The sequence below is a fragment of the Geotrypetes seraphini genome, chromosome 2 (genome assembly GCF_902459505.1).
Source record: "Geotrypetes seraphini chromosome 2, aGeoSer1.1, whole genome shotgun sequence".
Classification (NCBI taxonomy): domain Eukaryota; kingdom Metazoa; phylum Chordata; class Amphibia; order Gymnophiona; family Dermophiidae; genus Geotrypetes; species Geotrypetes seraphini.
Window position 1 is genome coordinate 164,390,097 of NC_047085.1, and position 17,529 is coordinate 164,407,625.

General features: G+C 41.0%; 1 protein-coding gene across 3 annotated transcripts in view; it reads right to left on the reverse strand.

The window, feature by feature from the left end:
• Positions 1-5,585: 5,585 nt before the first annotated feature.
• Positions 5,586-17,529, reverse strand: part of DSEL (dermatan sulfate epimerase like) — a 32,008-nt gene continuing 20,064 nt past the window's right edge. For all 3 annotated transcript variants that reach the window (XM_033934229.1, XM_033934228.1, XM_033934230.1), the window contains exon 2: positions 5,586-10,400. In XM_033934229.1, coding sequence (XP_033790120.1) covers positions 5,784-9,434 — 3,651 coding nt within the window. In that variant the 5' untranslated portion in view covers positions 9,435-10,400 and the 3' untranslated portion in view covers positions 5,586-5,783. The remainder of the gene's footprint in view (positions 10,401-17,529) is intronic.

Sequence of the window (17,529 nt, forward strand, 5' to 3'; positions counted from 1 at the left end):
TATTAACCTTAAAGGCATAGGACCCATCCATTTTCCATAGAGTGTAGGAGTAACCTAATGGCAAATGCAATACTTTGAGACCCAAGAGAATCAGGATCAATTTCTACTACATCTCCTTGTTATCATAAGCAAGTCAATTAACTCCAGGTTAAAGAAAATGACTTAGATTGTGATTTTGCTAAGGTCCGAAGAAAAGTACCTGCATATAAAATATAACTGAAGACCCTTGATTTAACAAGGGGCTGTTAAGGTATTGGAGGGGTGGGGGAGGATAACGGAGATGGGTAGGGGGAGGAGGAAAAGGGAGAGAGAAGGAGAGTGATTAGGCAAAGAAAATTATTATACTAAAAAGGGTTAAAGTGAAACATGAGACAGAAAAGGTTCTTTCCGGACAAAGCAAGTGGTTGTGGGGAAAGGAAGGAAGAGTCAGGTGATTGAAAGGGGGCAGGTGGTCTTAGAGTGGGTGACAGGTTTTGAGGATTGGGAGGTGTGTGAGGTGGTGTGAGGGATTTAGGGGAGGTTTGTGGGGTTTCTCAGCACACACACACCCCCCCACTCCCCGGGGGCACTGATTGGGAAGATGGGTCAGGGGGTTTGTTGTTATTGAGATGGGGGTGGGATGGGGACTGCGATTTCTTGTGGGTCACAGCTGTGCAGGGGAACTAAGGGCTTAAAGCCAGGTGGCCATTTAGTTTGAAAATGGAGAATACAAATTTAAAGGGCATTTTGTTTAAAGGACAGAAGCTCGGATGTGATACCACATTGAGTTGAGTTGAGGTCTTGGCATCACCGCAAAACTTGCTTTAATTGAATTCAATTAAGCTGATGCCAGTATTATGATGTGCTAAGGGATCATTTGTTGGGAGTTATGGAGGTTGTGACATCTCCAACTAGCCTTCAAATTAAGGGTTAAGATAGGGTGGAGACTATCTGGCAGAAAGGGGTTGTGATGTTAACATTGATGCAAGTTGTTTAAAAATTGTTAAAATAAAAGAAGCTGTGGCCAATTTACTCCCAGCAATTTTGTTCTCTGATTATTTTGGTTGGTTAGTGTAAGAAGTGCATGGGCGCTGTGCGAGTGCCACATTGATTGGAATCACAGAAAGGCAGTATATCAAATCCTTTACCCCATTCCATCTTTGTAAACATAAACATTGCTGCACATTAAAGAGGTGGTTCTATAAGTGGGCACCTCCACCAGTGAGGGCCTATTCTATAAGAGTATCTGTACACCCAACATCAGAGCACCTCACATCTAGGCCAGGGATCAGCAACCTTTTTGAAGCAAAGAACCAATTTATCCTACAAATTTGACCCAAGATTTATAAAGAGCCGCAATGGGTAGAGAAGGGAGTTTGAGATATTCTAGATCTCTCACTCTCTCTTCCCTCACCAAGGTCTACCTTTTCTTCTCTCTTTCTTCCCTCTAACCCCTCGCAGGTCTCTGCACCTCTCTTCCCTCCTTCCCTTCCCTTGCCCATCTCCCTCCCCCAACCCATAGCCAAGGTTCTCTCCCCTCTCCAGGCTTCAAACCTTTAATCTCCCTGGGTAGATCCCCCCTGGACCTACTAAGATACCTAGTGGTCCAGCGGGGTCTTCGTAGCAGGAATGAGGCCCCCATGCGCTTGCCTCCACGTGGCTGCCATCCAAAAAGGGTGTCATGAACTTTTGGGGTAACTCACATTTCCTCATCTATGACAGTACCTTGAGATGCTGCAATAGGTCAAGGAAGCCATTTTAGAAAGCAGCTGCAAGAAGGCAGGAGCAAGACAGCCATACTCCTGCTATAAAGACCCCCTTGGTAGGCCTGGGGGGTTGGAAATCATGGGGTTGTGAGGGAGATTAAAGGGTCAGGGCCTAGAGAGCTGCAGTCACATGAGCCATAGACTGCTGACCCCTGATCTAGGCATATAAAGTTACATCAGCCATAGACCAGTTAGTAGGGTATATGGGTGTCTGTTCTATAAAGGAATGTAGGTACCTCCTTTCTTTTATAGTGGTGTTCTTTAAAGAAAGGCTCAGGTGGCCATCATTGATTATCCGACCATTCCCTCCTCACCTAAATTTTTGCTATTTGCACTCATCTATGACAGTTCTAATCTAATCTAGGCTTTTGTTGACCGCCCATGCCAAAAGGTCCTAAGTGGGATACAAAAGTCAGGAAAGTTACTTTTATTGTATTTCTTTTGGATTGAGTTATTTATAATTCAAATTTGAAAATTGCTAATAAAAAAATGAAAGTGATTTTGAAAAGTTAACAATATCTAAAATTAATCCATATGATAAATGAATGTACCGAGCGCAAAACACATACCTCCACTTTTACAAAACCACAGAAGTGATTTTTAGTGCAGGCCAGTGCTGAATGCTCTATGCTGCTAAAAATCACTTTTGCAGTTTTGTAAAAGGGAAAAAATACTTAGAAAAAAAAATCTTATTTTAAAAAATATCTTTAATTTTCTTTGAAAAGAGAACTGAGAAGATTCTTGCTTAACTTCAAGAGGGAGATTGTTCCAAATAATAGCAGACTGAAAAAAAAAAGAAAGCTATATTTCTTATAGAGAACACCTTTGACCTTATGAAATTTAATAAACATTGATCATTAGCTCTAAAAGTTTGTTCTGTTTTCTACTTCAAGCATTCAGCTCTCTAAGGGTCCCCTTTACAAAGCCACAGTTCTTACACAGGTAATGCAACATAGCCTAGACTTACCACTATGGCTTTGTAAAAGGGGCCTTAAGTTTGGGATGCATGTTGCCCAGACTGCCAGTGTTTTCATAAGATTTAAAGCAGTGCAGGAGATTGGGCTCTGAACAGCTCAAAATTTCTGGGAGTCATGTGGTGCCAGTAGAAAATAGAACAGCTGATCCACAAGTGGCACTCCCAAAAAACTCAGGAACCAAATATAAGAGGATTATAAATTGCGGGGAAGATGGAGTTAATGGTTGGGAAGGGTTAGAAGTTCAGATCACATAGTGAAGGCTGACTGGTGGGAATTGGATGGGGGATGGGGATTGCGACTAGCTGGGCTAGAGTTTGAGGAGTGTGCACTCAGGAGATGAGCTGCAGAACAGGGCTAGAGAATGAATGGGAGGAGACAGGTTTAGGGAAGGAGAACAGGTGTGGAGAGAGAGACTAGTTTATTACACTTATTATTTACAATGTGTCTGAGCAGCCAGGCTAATCATATCAAATGAGGAACCCCCTTAGGACAGCTAAATCAATGGAAGAGGACTCTGTGACCCACACACCCACCCACGCTCCCAAACACACCCACATAGCCCTCGGGCCCAGTGTGCCATCTGCTTTGTCCAGCAATGATCTTTGCTCTCACAATGAAGATTGTTTAAGAACATAAGAATAGCTTTACAGGGTCAGACCAATGGTCCGTCAAGCTCAGTAACCAATCCACATCACTAGTACCTGGCAAAACCCCCTAAAGAGGAGCAATACTCCATGCTACCAATCCAAGGCAAGCAGTGACTTCCCCAATGTCTTTTTGCAAACATTACCCCTTGCTAGGAAAACAGTGATAATCCCAGCTTTAGAGAAAGGGAAAAGAACTGGAGTTTGATATACCACTTGGACAAGGTGTACTAAGCGGTTTACAATCAGGTACTCAAGCATTTTCCCTATCTGTCCCAGCGGGCTCACTGTCTATCTAATGCACCTGCAGCAGTGGAGGATTAAGTGATTTGCCCAGGGTCTGAGAATACTAGTGTAACCCAGTATACATGTACCTAACATGCAGGTGCGTGCACTTATGCCAGCCATAGAACTAGTGTAAGTGTGAATACCTAAGTGCAGCAAATATGCATACACAGTAGGCTCTCTGTTAACCGGAACTCCAGCACAAAGAAATACTGTAATACTTTAAATAAATAAAATTTAAGTGTAAACTTGGCATGCCACACCTGAGTACGCCCACACTTTGCCTACCACATGTCCGGTAGTTTGTCTGGAACAGTTTATGGTATGGCATAGTACGGGTTATAGCATTAGTTAGGCCTATTTTTAATAGTAACTCTCAAGCAACCAGAAACTACATTTATCAGGCATCTAGCAATCCCCATGGGTGCCAGTTAACTGAGAGTCTACTGTACTTTATGTAAGTAAGAGCCCTGCCTCTGCCCTTCCCATTCTCTGCCCTTATATTCACCCCTCTTGAACTTACTCACTATGTAAGTTGTGCATATTGGTACAGAATAGCATTTAGGTAGTATAGGTAGTATAATAGCACCTATATGCATATGAGTATGAAAGTGTGCACATACAGTATGTATATATATGCTGCTGTTATAAACATATGTATAAATAACATGCAGGTTAACTGCACCTAGAAATGCCTCATAATTGCCACATTAAATTTTAGAGCGTGTTAATTGCTGCATTAACAGTTTAGTAAATATGGTTTTGCATTAAAAAGTGGAATATCTTTATCATTGATTTCTACTGGTCAGAAATGTCCCTGCTCTAGGCCTGCAGCTTTGCAGGCTCCTTTGTAATCCTCACCACTTAGCCAAGCTTGATCAGTCCCCAAAAGACTTCCTGAATCCAACTAAAGGCATATATAAGATGAATTCATCTACAAATAAAAGAGAGGCCTACACTGATTCTGCAAACCTTTCGGTTTAGGGAAGGAGAGATACAAGGAAGCCAGAGGCTAACACTGCCTTTTTGATATCCATCATAATGCATTTGGTATTTGTAGTGTTGATTTATGATAGAAAAATCAGTTGTATAAAGACTAGGGGGTATGTTCCTTAAGAATCTTTTTGGGTTTTTTTTCCATTATTTTCTCTTTTTAGTTTTCTTTAGTTGTATGCATGTTTGTTTTTACACATACAGTACATGCTGTTTTTATGTACACAATATAAATTAATGTATGTAAAAAATGTGTGCACATAGCTGAGGGAAAATAGCATAAATGAATGCACATCCATGACAAATGCAATAATGCACGGAGTACGGTCAAATCCCACATATGCTCAGTTGTCCTCTGGAAATGGAGTCACTTGGGAGAGCTAGAGCAGTGGTTCTCAAACCTGCCTTGTAGAATGATTATTCTTGTAGAAATCCAGACAACCCAAATGGCTAGAGATCCTTCAGAGGCAGCTAAGCCAATAGATCGACCCAACACGACCACACTAGTCACAAAACTGCCCCATTAATCAAAATAAATAAGTAAAGTGAAATGTACCCTCTGTCTCCTTAAACTTACTTCCTCACACTGAGGGTATATTTCACTTTACTTATTTATTTTGATTAATGGGGCAATTTTGTGACTAGCGTGGTCGTGCTGGGTCAGTCTATGGGCTTAGCTGCCTCTACCAGTGACTTTTAAGTATCTTTGTGTAGCATTTGAGATTTTTGTTCGATAGAGATCGGTCAGGGCAAGTTTGGGAGCCAGCGCTCTAGAGAAACTAGTTCTAACATCAGTAGTGCAGAAAAGGTACTGGGCAAAGAAGTGATCACAGAGGAAACCTAGTACCATTGTAACTGGAAATGGAGGCAAGGAATTGCATGACAAAAAACATCCTGAAAGCATAAAGGAGATCATTTTAAAATGTACAGTACTAGTTAACTAGTTGTAACTGTGTTTACACATATTTATTTAAAAGGCAAAAAAAAGTACTGCAGTTATCATTAAAAAAAACAACAATTTTCAAAATAATCTCTCTGCATGGGACAGACTAGACACACATTTTACAAGAATAAACAGATTTTTTTGTCATAAAATGACTTGGAGATCATTAGTGCAAATTACAGCTGACCTGCAGCATTTAGTCTGTAAACTTTGTATATCCTAGGTGATCCATTAAAGTCCAGCAGATGTTCTCGATTAATCTAATCTCCTCCCTAGGCATATTCAGTTTCCAGATGTTAATTTTAGTTGGTGATATCTCTCCTTCATGTGGAAGATAGAATAAGTTTGTGGAGCTGGCAAACAATATTTGGTTTAAGCTAGCAGGAGATAAAGGAATACCTAGGAAAGCAAAGATCGCTTCCGAGGTCTTCTGGGGAGAGTTGACAATATCTTCAAATCTGATCAGCTGATAGTTTGTTGGCAGGAGGTTCTTGTTAATCCTCAGAGCTGCTTCTGTGTTTGCTAGCCACAAATGAGCTAGCAAGGACACCGGGTTTGATTTAGATTTTGCAAGTTGCTCCTTCAGCGAGTCATATTCAGAGGCATAGCCAGCATCTGAACTACACCTCCTTTTGCCATCTTTCATTTTAAACAGCATAGCTATGTGCTGGGGAACATTCTTCAGGGTGTAGAGACTGGGCTTGCTGTTGTGCAACATTGAGTGGATCCATGCACGAGGGTCTCTCACTACGTACAAAGCTTTTAATGAGGACCCTATAATTGCTTGAATGAAAGGTAGTTTCAGTGTCCAGCTCCCACTGCTTAAACCAAGTACAGGCCGTATATTTGGGTAATACGCAAGCTGTCTCCTCAGTTCTTTAATATATTCAGCATCCTTATCAAAGCTACCTTTTACTCTATTCCACTGGTCTGAGAGAGAGTCTTTCCTCCTGGATCTCCTTTTCCTGTCTTTGCTTATAACTGAATGTTGAATTAGCCTGTTTTTGGTGGCCTCATGTAAATGAATATTTTGTAAATGAAGTTTTGTGTTTTGGATTAATGACTGAAGCCATCCCTGGATTATACGAAAACGTCCACTCTGTACATCCAAATAGCTCCACTCACAAGCATCCACAAATGAGTCAATTTCAAATTCTATTTCTGGAATATCAAGGAATGCAGTAGGAACCCTGATATATACAAAATCAGTGCTGTTGAAAAAGAGCTGTTTCAAAATGTCTGCTCCTGAACCTGGAAGAGAAGTAATCACAACATTTGGCAGTTCCATAGGGTGACCTTCTACTAGCTTAGACCTTTTGCTTGTCCCACCTTCTATGCCAGTCACATCATGGTTCCATTTTGAACAGATGGGCTGTGTGCAAGAACTCCAAACATCTACCAGTTCAACAAGCCAAAGTGTAACTACCAGTATGAGGATCCAACGCATCAGTTTACTGAAAGAGATGTAGAATCTCCATTGAAAAGCTAGAAGGCCCAAACTCACACAGAGAACCAGTCCTGCTATTAAATTTATTTTAAATCCAAACTGAAATATATTTACATTACTATTTTTCAGTTTTTCCACAGCTTCAGTTCCAAAACCAAATCTGGTAACTTTCATGTGATCTTCCACTTTTGCATAACCACCAAATCCTAGGAAACTGAATCTCATCCTGAGGTCACTGTATTCAGTTATTATTGATATAATTGTTTCTGTATTATTGACATGTAGGGACAGTTTTACTCCATATTTGCTATCGTCAATAAATCGGAGGTTGGACACATTGATGTAAGGCCCATAGAACAAATATGCAATTCTTGTAATAGAACTCCCCAAGGGAAAGGTCACATTTACAAACTGAGTCCAACGCTTCTTGAACTCAGCAGCTTGTTCTGCCTCCTGTATCATAGCAACAGGGCTATTCCCATGCTGGTCCAACCAAAACATTTTATAATGAGCATCCCACACATCCATCAATGCTCCATTGTATTTTTTCATAAATTTAAAGGGCACATATTTAAAATCAATGTCAAGATTATGAAAGAAGGCACTGACCAGACTGAGCGGTGAGTCTTCTTGTTTCTCAATATGATCTAAGACTAGCAATGTCTGAGGATTTAAAAGCAGCGAAGCACGATAAACATGTTTCAGTTTCATTGCAGATGAATAAGAAGAGACTGCCTCACCACTCACAAACATCATTTCCCCATGCTGGGTTGCAGTGATAATTTCTCCTGATGAATCTCCAGCTTCAACAGCTGTCCATTTAAGCCACTGCCCACACTCCCCAAGTTGTCCCTCCCAAGGCATATTACACTGGCTTGTGGGTGATGGAGCAAATACCAATACATTATTTAAGTAACTTAATTTTGGCCCATAGAGAGCATCAGATACAAACACCTGCCCATTGGGGGCAAAGGTGAATGAGTTCTGATCGGGATGTTCATGGCCTGGATTGAAATTCCTCCATCCATCAATCCAAGAATATGGCTTGAAGTGAACTATGTCATAGACAGCACGGCCCCCAAGCTTTCCAGATTTAAATGAAAAGAAGGTGTTAGACTGTGTACTTGGCAGTCCGGCTCCATAAGTAACAACCCCCCAATTAGGGAACACATGCATCTTAGCAGTACCATAGTAAGAGGGAGGATGTGGTGTCAGTGATGCATCGTACCACAAATATTCAGTATGTAGTGTACTCCACCTCTGTGCAGTAGACTGAATCATAGGGCCATCCTTTGGTCTATGCTTTCTAATTTGTTGAGCTAGCCAATTGCCAGTTCCATTATGTAACACAAACTTGTCCAAAAATACTAATTGGCTTTCAGGTCCATAAAACCAATTATAATTGGAGTCTGCAATGCCCACAGTCCTTTGAAAACCGGGCAACAATGTAGCATAATAGAACCAAAAGTGCATTTTCAGCCAGTTGTTTTCAAGGTTATTTATACCAAAATGGCGATGTGCCAGGAACACATACTGAGTTATTGACTTAGCTGTGTAGCTTCCATAGGCAACTCCCTCATCTAAAGAACCATCTACTATATGATTTAGCAAAAACATTGTTTTTTCCATCACATCAACTACAACTTGTTTCCAAATATTTGCATTAGATTCATTATACAATCCAGTAACAAGAGCTCCCGTGAGAAGTGCTAACATGTTAGTGGCTTGATGATTATGGAGAAGTTGTTTACCCCATGCTCGAACTTTTGAATACTCGTACATTTCCTCACTGACAGTCTCTATCTTTTCTAAGTATTTTTCTCGCCTGTGATTATCAAGGGAGCCATACAGAAAGTCAAAAGCAGTGGAAAAACCTGTTAAAGAATGACCAAGGGGCACCTCATCGCCCGGTGCAATCTCGACTAGCCAGTCTTTGTAGCCAGCCATTCTGTCCATATATTCAAGTGCAAATGCAAAGGCGGACTTATCTTCTGGGCACAGCAGACAATAAAATGCCAGTGGAGGCAGATTATTACCATAAATCTCATTCCATTTTGCAGAAAAGTCAGCATGCTTGGGTGGAGGTAAGTAATAAGAAGGGTTGGACACCATAATTGTTACTGCACTCCTAATAGCTTTAAATAAATGTAAATGGCTACTATGGGACTTCTGCCTCAGTGCCTGTATATCTTCGGCACCAAAATATAAACTTGGATGAAGTATCTTTTTAGTCCGATGAAAGCTGACACTGGGATCATGAAATTTTTGATTGTGAAATTGATCTATATCATCAGTGAAGGATACCCAGTCAGGATAATTGCTTGTAGATTCTTTGAAAGTGGAGAAAGTAAAAATAAGAAAGGTCAGTAACAAAGAATGTTCTGTAAACGTCAGAGCCATGATCCATTAGGCAAAATGTTCTTGTCAGGAAAACCTCTCCTTAAAAAACACAGAATCTATTCCATTTGAGACTCTGGAAATGTAAATAATTATGTCTGTCATGCAATGAAGTCTTGCCAACAGTCCACTTATTTTCCATTTAATTTGCAGCATTGGACATGACAGAGCTTATGATTGTTGCAAAGCATCTTGTCAGTGTGCACACTGATGATAAAACACATGGAAAATAAATCACAGAGAGGGTCTTACCTAGCATGGGTAGAGCAGGATAGCAATACTGGCCAAGATTAGTAAAGCATTCATTGCAGGTTTGGCATTTGACTCGATGCATGTTTTTGGAGACAGAAAAGAGAAATAACAATGCCTTGATTTTAAAATAAAAGCTGAATTTGTAGAATCAAACTCTGAGCCAGTATACTGTTTAAAATGCCTTCCCAAACATAGACTAAATCTCACTAAGGATGAGGTCATAAAGGATATTAAGAAAGTTGCATTTTTTTTTTTCAGAATTAAGTAATGTTTGGATTTTCAGAAGTGCAACCAGATGTGGAATGTATGATTCATTTGCTTCCTGTTCTGTTCTCTTTCTTTTTTTCCCCTCTTTCTCTCTCTTGTGCTTTATGCTGCAAACATTCTTCAAATTTGTTCTTAGTAATCAAAAGAAAGGAGACATGCTTTCTTCTGAAAACTGTACATGTTAGGCAGGCACATAACAGATTGGATTATATGTAAGCGGTGCCCACCAAAGTCTGAAAAATTGCTGGATCAAACATATTTTAAAAATGAAACTTCTTGTCTTCCTCTGTTTGAATTTAAGCAGCTGGCACAGCAAATTCTTGGTTGCCTTGTTTTTTCTGGCATGTCTGCTCATCGTGTTTTAAAGTGAAGCCAGAATGGTCAAAGGGCCGACAACTTTCCATTTTGCCTTTTTATGTTGTCATATCAGCTTGCAACTCTTGGCTCTTTCTATGGAAAAAAAACAAAACATAGAGATATTGTTTATAATGTCACAGGTATTCTTTTTTTTAAATTCTTTATTCATTTTCAAATTTACAATAAGTGTAACAATATATCCAAACAAATTAACAATAAATATCTAATATAATAAAACCCTTAACCGCGCATGCATAATTGAAACAGGGTGATCCCTGCCGCTGTGATATGTGCTTATGAGGCCATGTTCTAAGTACAGCGCGTGTGCGGCAGTGAAGTCTATGGCGGTTTGATTTGCGGCACATAAGAGGAGCCTGCAGTGCCAATTTTACTCATTGCTGACATCGCTTCCTGCTAACGGCTGTGTGAGACCCGGGAGGAGAGGGGAGGGGGGATGAGAAATGCTACTGATGGCTGGCCTACTACAGGACAGGGGGAGCAAGGAAGGGGTGCTGCTGGACAGGTGGGGGGGGAAGAAAAAGGAAGGGAAAAGGGCTACTGCAGGACAGGAAGAACGGAATGGGTGCTGCTGGACAGGGGGGAGGTAAAAGGAAGGGAGAAGGGCTACTGCAGGACAGGGGGAGCAGGCAAGGGGTGGGTGCACAGGCAAGAATACTGGTGCTGCCCATGGAAGGGGTGGAAATGCTGCTGCTGCCCAGGGAAGAGGGGAATGCTGCTGCTGTACAGGGAAGTGGAGGGGGGAGAGGGAAAGGGGGCCATGGAGCAATCATGGTTTGCTTTGGGGTGGGGGAGACAGTAGAGGGCCTTGGAGAGAGACAGAAAGATAGGCAGGTAGGCAGCGCACTAGAATGAAACACACCCAAAAAGACAGCGGGCAGGGAGAGAGACAGAAAGAAAGCCAGACAGACATATATTCTAGCACCCGTTAATGTAACGGGCTTAAACACTAGTAACACTTAATAATCATCAATGGTACAAATAATATGCTCTTATTTCCCACCCTTTCTTATCATATAATCAATACCTTATACAATATGTAACAATAAATTTACTCTCCCCTCCCCCCTTCACAATCAAACTTGTAAATTTAAGGGAAAAAAATAAAATAAAATGTCATCTAATCTGTACAATACTTTGTAAATGGCTCCCACACATCCTGAAATTTCCTGAAAACACCACGCTGTATTGCAATAAATCTTTCCATTTTATAAACATAACATAAGGAATTCCACTAGAAATTACAATTTAATCTACTCCAATTTTTCCAATTATATTTAATTTGTTGAATGGCAACCCCAGTCATTATAAGTAATAATTTGTTATTTGTAGAAATCTGACTTTTTGCTCTCATTACCATACCAAATAACACAGTATCATATGATAATGCCACTGGGTTGTCTAATAAACAATTAATTTGGATGTCACAGGTATTCTAAAATGTGACTTAGAATACATAAAAACAGCACTTTGAGGAGAAGTTTCAAATATTATTTAGTAGCTAGTACTTTCCAAACACATTTAGACACGTTTAGCCAATGCACTAAAATTTATAGTACACCAAAAAGTGTGTTATGTACTAAGGTGGCAATTTAATAAAAGTTAGGCACCCATAGTGTGCCAAAAACACTATCTGGATGTCTAAAAACATGGAAAATACTCATCAATCTATATATATAAAATCGGATGTATGTATGTATGTGCCGCGATCACGCAAAAACGGCTTGACCGATTTGAACGAAACTTGGTATGCAGATCCCTCACTACCCGGGATGATATGTTCTGGGGGTCTCGCGGCCCACCTGCACACATGGGCGGAGCTACAAACAGATAATCGGATTTCATCCATTCATGTCAATGGTAAAAATGTAAAGAGCTGCCAACGCAAAAACGGCTTGCCCGATTTGAACGAAACTTGGTATGCCAATCCCTCACTACCTGGGGTGATATGTTCTGGGGGTCTCACGGCCCACCTGCACACATGAGCGGAGCTACAAACAGATAATCGGATTTCACCCATTCATGTCAATGGAAAAAATGTAAAACAGCTGCCAACGCAAAAACGGCTTGCACGATTTGAACGAAACTTGGTATGCAGATCCCTCACTACCTGGGGTGATATGTTCTGGGGGTATCGTGGCCAACCTGCACACCTGGGCGGAGCTACAAACAGAAAATCAGATTTCACCCATTCATGTCAATGGAAAAAATGTAAAAACTGCCTCCGCAAAACCGGCTTGCCCGATTTGAACGAAACTTGGTATGCGGATCCCTCACTACCCGGGATGATATGTTCTGGGGGTCTCGCGGCCCAACTGCACACATGGGCGGAGCTACAAACAGAACTTCAGATTTCACCCATTCAAGTCAATGGGAAAAATGTAAAAAGCTGTGGGACCGATTTGAACTAAACTTGGTATGCTGATCCCTCACTACCTGGGGTGATATGTTCTGGGGGTCTCACGGCCCACCTGCACACATGGGCGGAGCTACAAACAGAAAATCAGATTTCACCCATTCATGTCAATGGAAAAAATGTAAAAAACTGCCATTCTCACAGTAATTCCAACTACCTGGGGTGATATGTTCTGGGGGTCTCGCGGCCCACCTGCACACATGGGCGGAGCTACAAACAGAACATCAGATTTCACCCATTCATGTCAATGGAAAAAATGTAAAAAGCTGCCATTCTCACAGTAAATCAAAAACGTCTTGACCAATTTGAACGAAACTTGGTATGCAGATCCCTCACTACCTGGGGTGATATGTTCTTGGGGTCTCGCGACCCCTCTGCACACGTGGGCGGAGCTACAAACAGAAAATCGGATTTCACCCATTCATGTCAATGGAAAAAATGTAAAAAGCTGCCATTCTCACAGTAATTCACAAACGGCTTGACCGATTTGAACGAAACTTGGTATGCAGATCCCTCACTACCTGGGATGATATGTTCTGGGGGTCTCGCGGCCCACCTGCACATGTGGGCGGAGCTACAAACAGAAAATCAGATTTCACCCATTCATGTCAATGGAAAAAATGTAAAAAGCTGCCATTCTCACAGTAATTCACAAACGGCTTGACCGATTTGAACGAAACTTGGTATGCAGATCCCTCACTACCTGGGGTGATATGTTCTGGGGGTCTCGCGGCCCTCCTGCACATGTGGGCGGAGCTACAAACAGAAAATCAGATTTCACCCATCCATGTCAATGGAAAAAATGTAAAAAGTTGCCATTCTCACTGTGACCAATTTGGACGAAACTTGGTATGCAGATCCCTCACTACCTGGGGTGATATGTTCTGGGGGTCTCGCGGCCCTCCTGCACATGTGGGCGGAGCTACAAACAGAAAATCAGATTTCACCCATCCATGTCAATGGAAAAAAATGTAAAAAGTTGCCATTCTCACTGTGACCAATTTGGACGAAACTTGGTATGCAGATCCCTCACTACCTGGGGTGATATGTTCTGGGGGTCTCGCGGCCCACCTGCACATGTGGGCGGAGCTACAAACTGAAAATCAGATTTCACCCATTCATGTCAATGGAAAAAATGTAAAAAGCTGCCATTCTCACAGTAATTCACAAACGGCTTGACCGATTTGAACGAAACTTGGTATGCAGATCCCTCACTACCTGGGGTGATATGTTCTGGGGGTCTCGCGGCCCACAACTCTATGTTGCTTGCTCAAGGGTGGGTTCACCCAAGAATTTATATGTTCTTGCTCCTGGAGGTGAAACTAAAATTGTTGTTTATAATCAAGTTTTGCGTTAGTTGTATTGTATTCATTTTGTCAAATATTTCACATTATAATTTGAATATATGTGTGTGTGTGTGTGTATGTATGTATGTTCCAGCATAACTCTTCAATGCATGGACAGATTTCAACCAAACTTGACATACACATTACTTACTATCTGAGGACAAACACTGTGGGGTTGGGAAGGGGGGGATATGTAAAAATAATTGAAAATGACAGATTTTAGTATCTACCCCATAGTGTTTTCGGGCTCACACATGAATACTCAGCATAACTCTGAAACGCATGGAGAGATTTCAACCAAAATTGGTACACATATGACTTACTATCTGGGGAAAAATATTGTGCAGGTGGGACGGGGTAAAATACTGTGGGGGTGGGAAGGGGGTGATATGTTAAAATTATCAAAAGCGACAGATATTAATGTCCAACCCATAGTTTTCGGGCTCGCAGAGATGAATACCGACACTCCCGATGCCGTTTAAGTCTAAGTTCAGCCCCATAGAGAGGGACATTCCTTTGGGACATGTGGAGGGTAGGGGGTTTGGACATGGGAGTGGGGCATATGGGACATGTGGGGGGGGGTAACGTGGGGGGTGGGACATAGGGGGGTGGGACATGTAGGGGGTTGGACATTTTGGGATAAATAAATATCCGGGCAACGCCGGGTTATCAGCTAGTATTCTATAAAAGCAAAACAGGCTTGCACATATACAGCAGTGTATATCCAAAATACAGTTATGTTTATTTGATATACAGTACTCCCCCCAAATTCACAGGTGGTTCCATTCTAGGAACCCCTACAAACTTTGAAAAGCCGCAAATATGTTTTTTTTTGCCTGTTAAAAGGCAGGAGAGGCAGGATGCAGAAAATCACTCGCAGTATACTCCGACTGCCTCTTCCTGTTACTGAAGTCATGGTTACACCAATCAGGAGCTGCTTTGACACGCCAGATAGCATGTCAAAGCATCTTCTGATTGGTGTAACCATGACTTTAGTACAAGGAAGTGGCGGTCAGAAAATACTACAAATTACTGATTCCGCAATTTGTGAACTGCAAATTTGTGTGGATTTACTATACCACAATTAACAAAACAAGTTAAGCCAAAACAGTTTACAATTAAAAAAGAAAAAAAAAACCAGGGGAAAAGGGAAAGACAAAATAAAACCCACTAAAAACTGGCATAACAAGTATGCCGTAACTAGGAGAACACACATGACACAATTTGATTGATTACATAAGGAAAAGTTTACAATGTGTGTTAGAAAAAAAAACCCATAAAGCGAAACAATGAAGGGTAAAGGATAAAAGTATAAAATAACGATATCATTTGGGGAAAAATAAGGTCTACAAAATAGGTGCATCAAATGCCTTTTTAAAATAGTAGGCCTTTAGCTGTGACTTAAAATTCTTAATAAATGTTTCCTGCCTTAAATATAGTGGTAGACACTAGTTCCAGCTTAGAAAAAAACCATGGAATGTAAGAGAATCTGGAGAGAGTTACAGTTTAGAAAAGATCGGATCGAACAAAGCTGATGAAGCTTCAGAAACAAAGAAGAGACAACACTTGAAATATGTGGATGAAACAACAACCTGTTATCGAATGTTACTCCAAGAATCGTAACAGATGATGAGTATGACAAAGAGATACCTTTCAAGGTAAAACATAGAAATGTCAATAAACATTTAGCAGTAGAAAAATATTATTGTAGAAGTTTTTTGAGAATTGATTTTTAGTCTAATATCTGTTAGCGAATCAGCTACTTGATCTAATTTATTGGAAATTAAACAAAAGTCAGTAGAACACTGAGAGTTAAAAGGATAAAGCAGCTGGATATCATCTGTGTAAATGAAGAATGTGAACCCAAGAGACTGGAGTGGAAGCTTTAAGGGTGCAAGAAAAATATTTAAAAGTAAGGGCCCAAGAACAGAACCCTGAGGGATGCCTGACTGGAGCTGCTGCGGACTCGATAAAGAACTGGAGTATTTTACAGAGTAAGACCAGATATGAGTTAAACCATTGGAATGCCTTGTCTGTAATATGTAAGTCCTTTAAACGATCTAATAGGATCGAATGATTGACCAAAAGAACAACATCGTAGTTACTATCCAGAATGGTTCTTACAAAGTTAGTTAGACCTAAGAGAGAATGTTCAGTGGAGTGCAAAGGGCGAAAACCAGTCTGATGCATATGTAATGCATTTGTTTGATCCAGAAAGTCTGACAGTTATGTAGCAACCAATTTTTCAGTAATTTTTAAAAGGAAAGGTAAGTTAGAAATTGGCCTAATTATTAGCTTCAGCTCGATCCGATTTGGGGGCTTTAAGCACTGGAGTAACTATGGCATGTTTCCAGGCTTGAGGAAGTAATACATTATTAATACTTTTGGAGAGTATAACCATCAGAGGATCTGAAAGACAGTCCAGAAATATTTTTTATAAGGAAAGAAGGAATTGGATCATTAGACGTGTTTGGGGCAGAAAAAAAGATATGAAATGGAAAGGACCAGAAACCATGTGTGCATGATGTATTCCATTAACCTCACACATATGGATGGCATTCAAAGGGCATACCCAAATATACAATTGCTACAAATAGTGACTACCATATATACTCAAATATATACCTACCCAAACTGAAGTAATCTTTTTTCTCCCAAAAAAGGGGAAAAAAAGATTGCCTCTAATATAAACCAGGGGGTTTATATTCAAGTGCCTTGTCTTGCACCCAGCCCTCCTTTCTTGGTGGTCCAGCTGTGAGTCGAGACAGGAGCGATCCTTCCCACATCCTGTCCTGGTTGACTTTAATCCCACCTCCTTCTCACCGACCTGACTCCTCTAGACCTTACCTTTAAAGCCCTGGTAGTCTAGCAGTGAAAGGGCAGGAATGATCTTCCTACACTCCTGCCCCATGAAGAGCCATGATCACAAATGGCTGCCATGAGTTCTCATGGCAGTCTTGTGAGGATATCTGTATGTGTGTGTGTCTTTGCCATTGTCTGTGTCTATATGGATGCCTTGGAGTGTGTCCTTGTGACCTGATTGACTGTGTGTGCCTCTGATAGTGTCTATCTTTTTCCCTCTGGTTCTCTCGCAGTATGTGTGTTCGGGGCTTATGTGTATCATGATGCAATTGCTGATGGTGGGTACTGAGCATTGCTGTTCATAGGTACTGGGTACCAATGCTGGTGATGGATAGTTGGTGTTGCTAGACATATGGTAGGTATTCATTATTATTGGTGGTAGTTACTAGGTACTGCTGGTGATGGGTTTAAGGATGAGTGGAAACAAAGTGTTGCTCCTGTAAACATTTGCTTACAGGAGAGAGAGAGAGAGAACCCTGTGCATCGGACATAGCCCTGAACATAGCTCATGGACATGACAGAGAAGTAGTGTATGTACAGGCTCAGGTTTGATAAGGACACTATTGTATAGCTGTGCAAA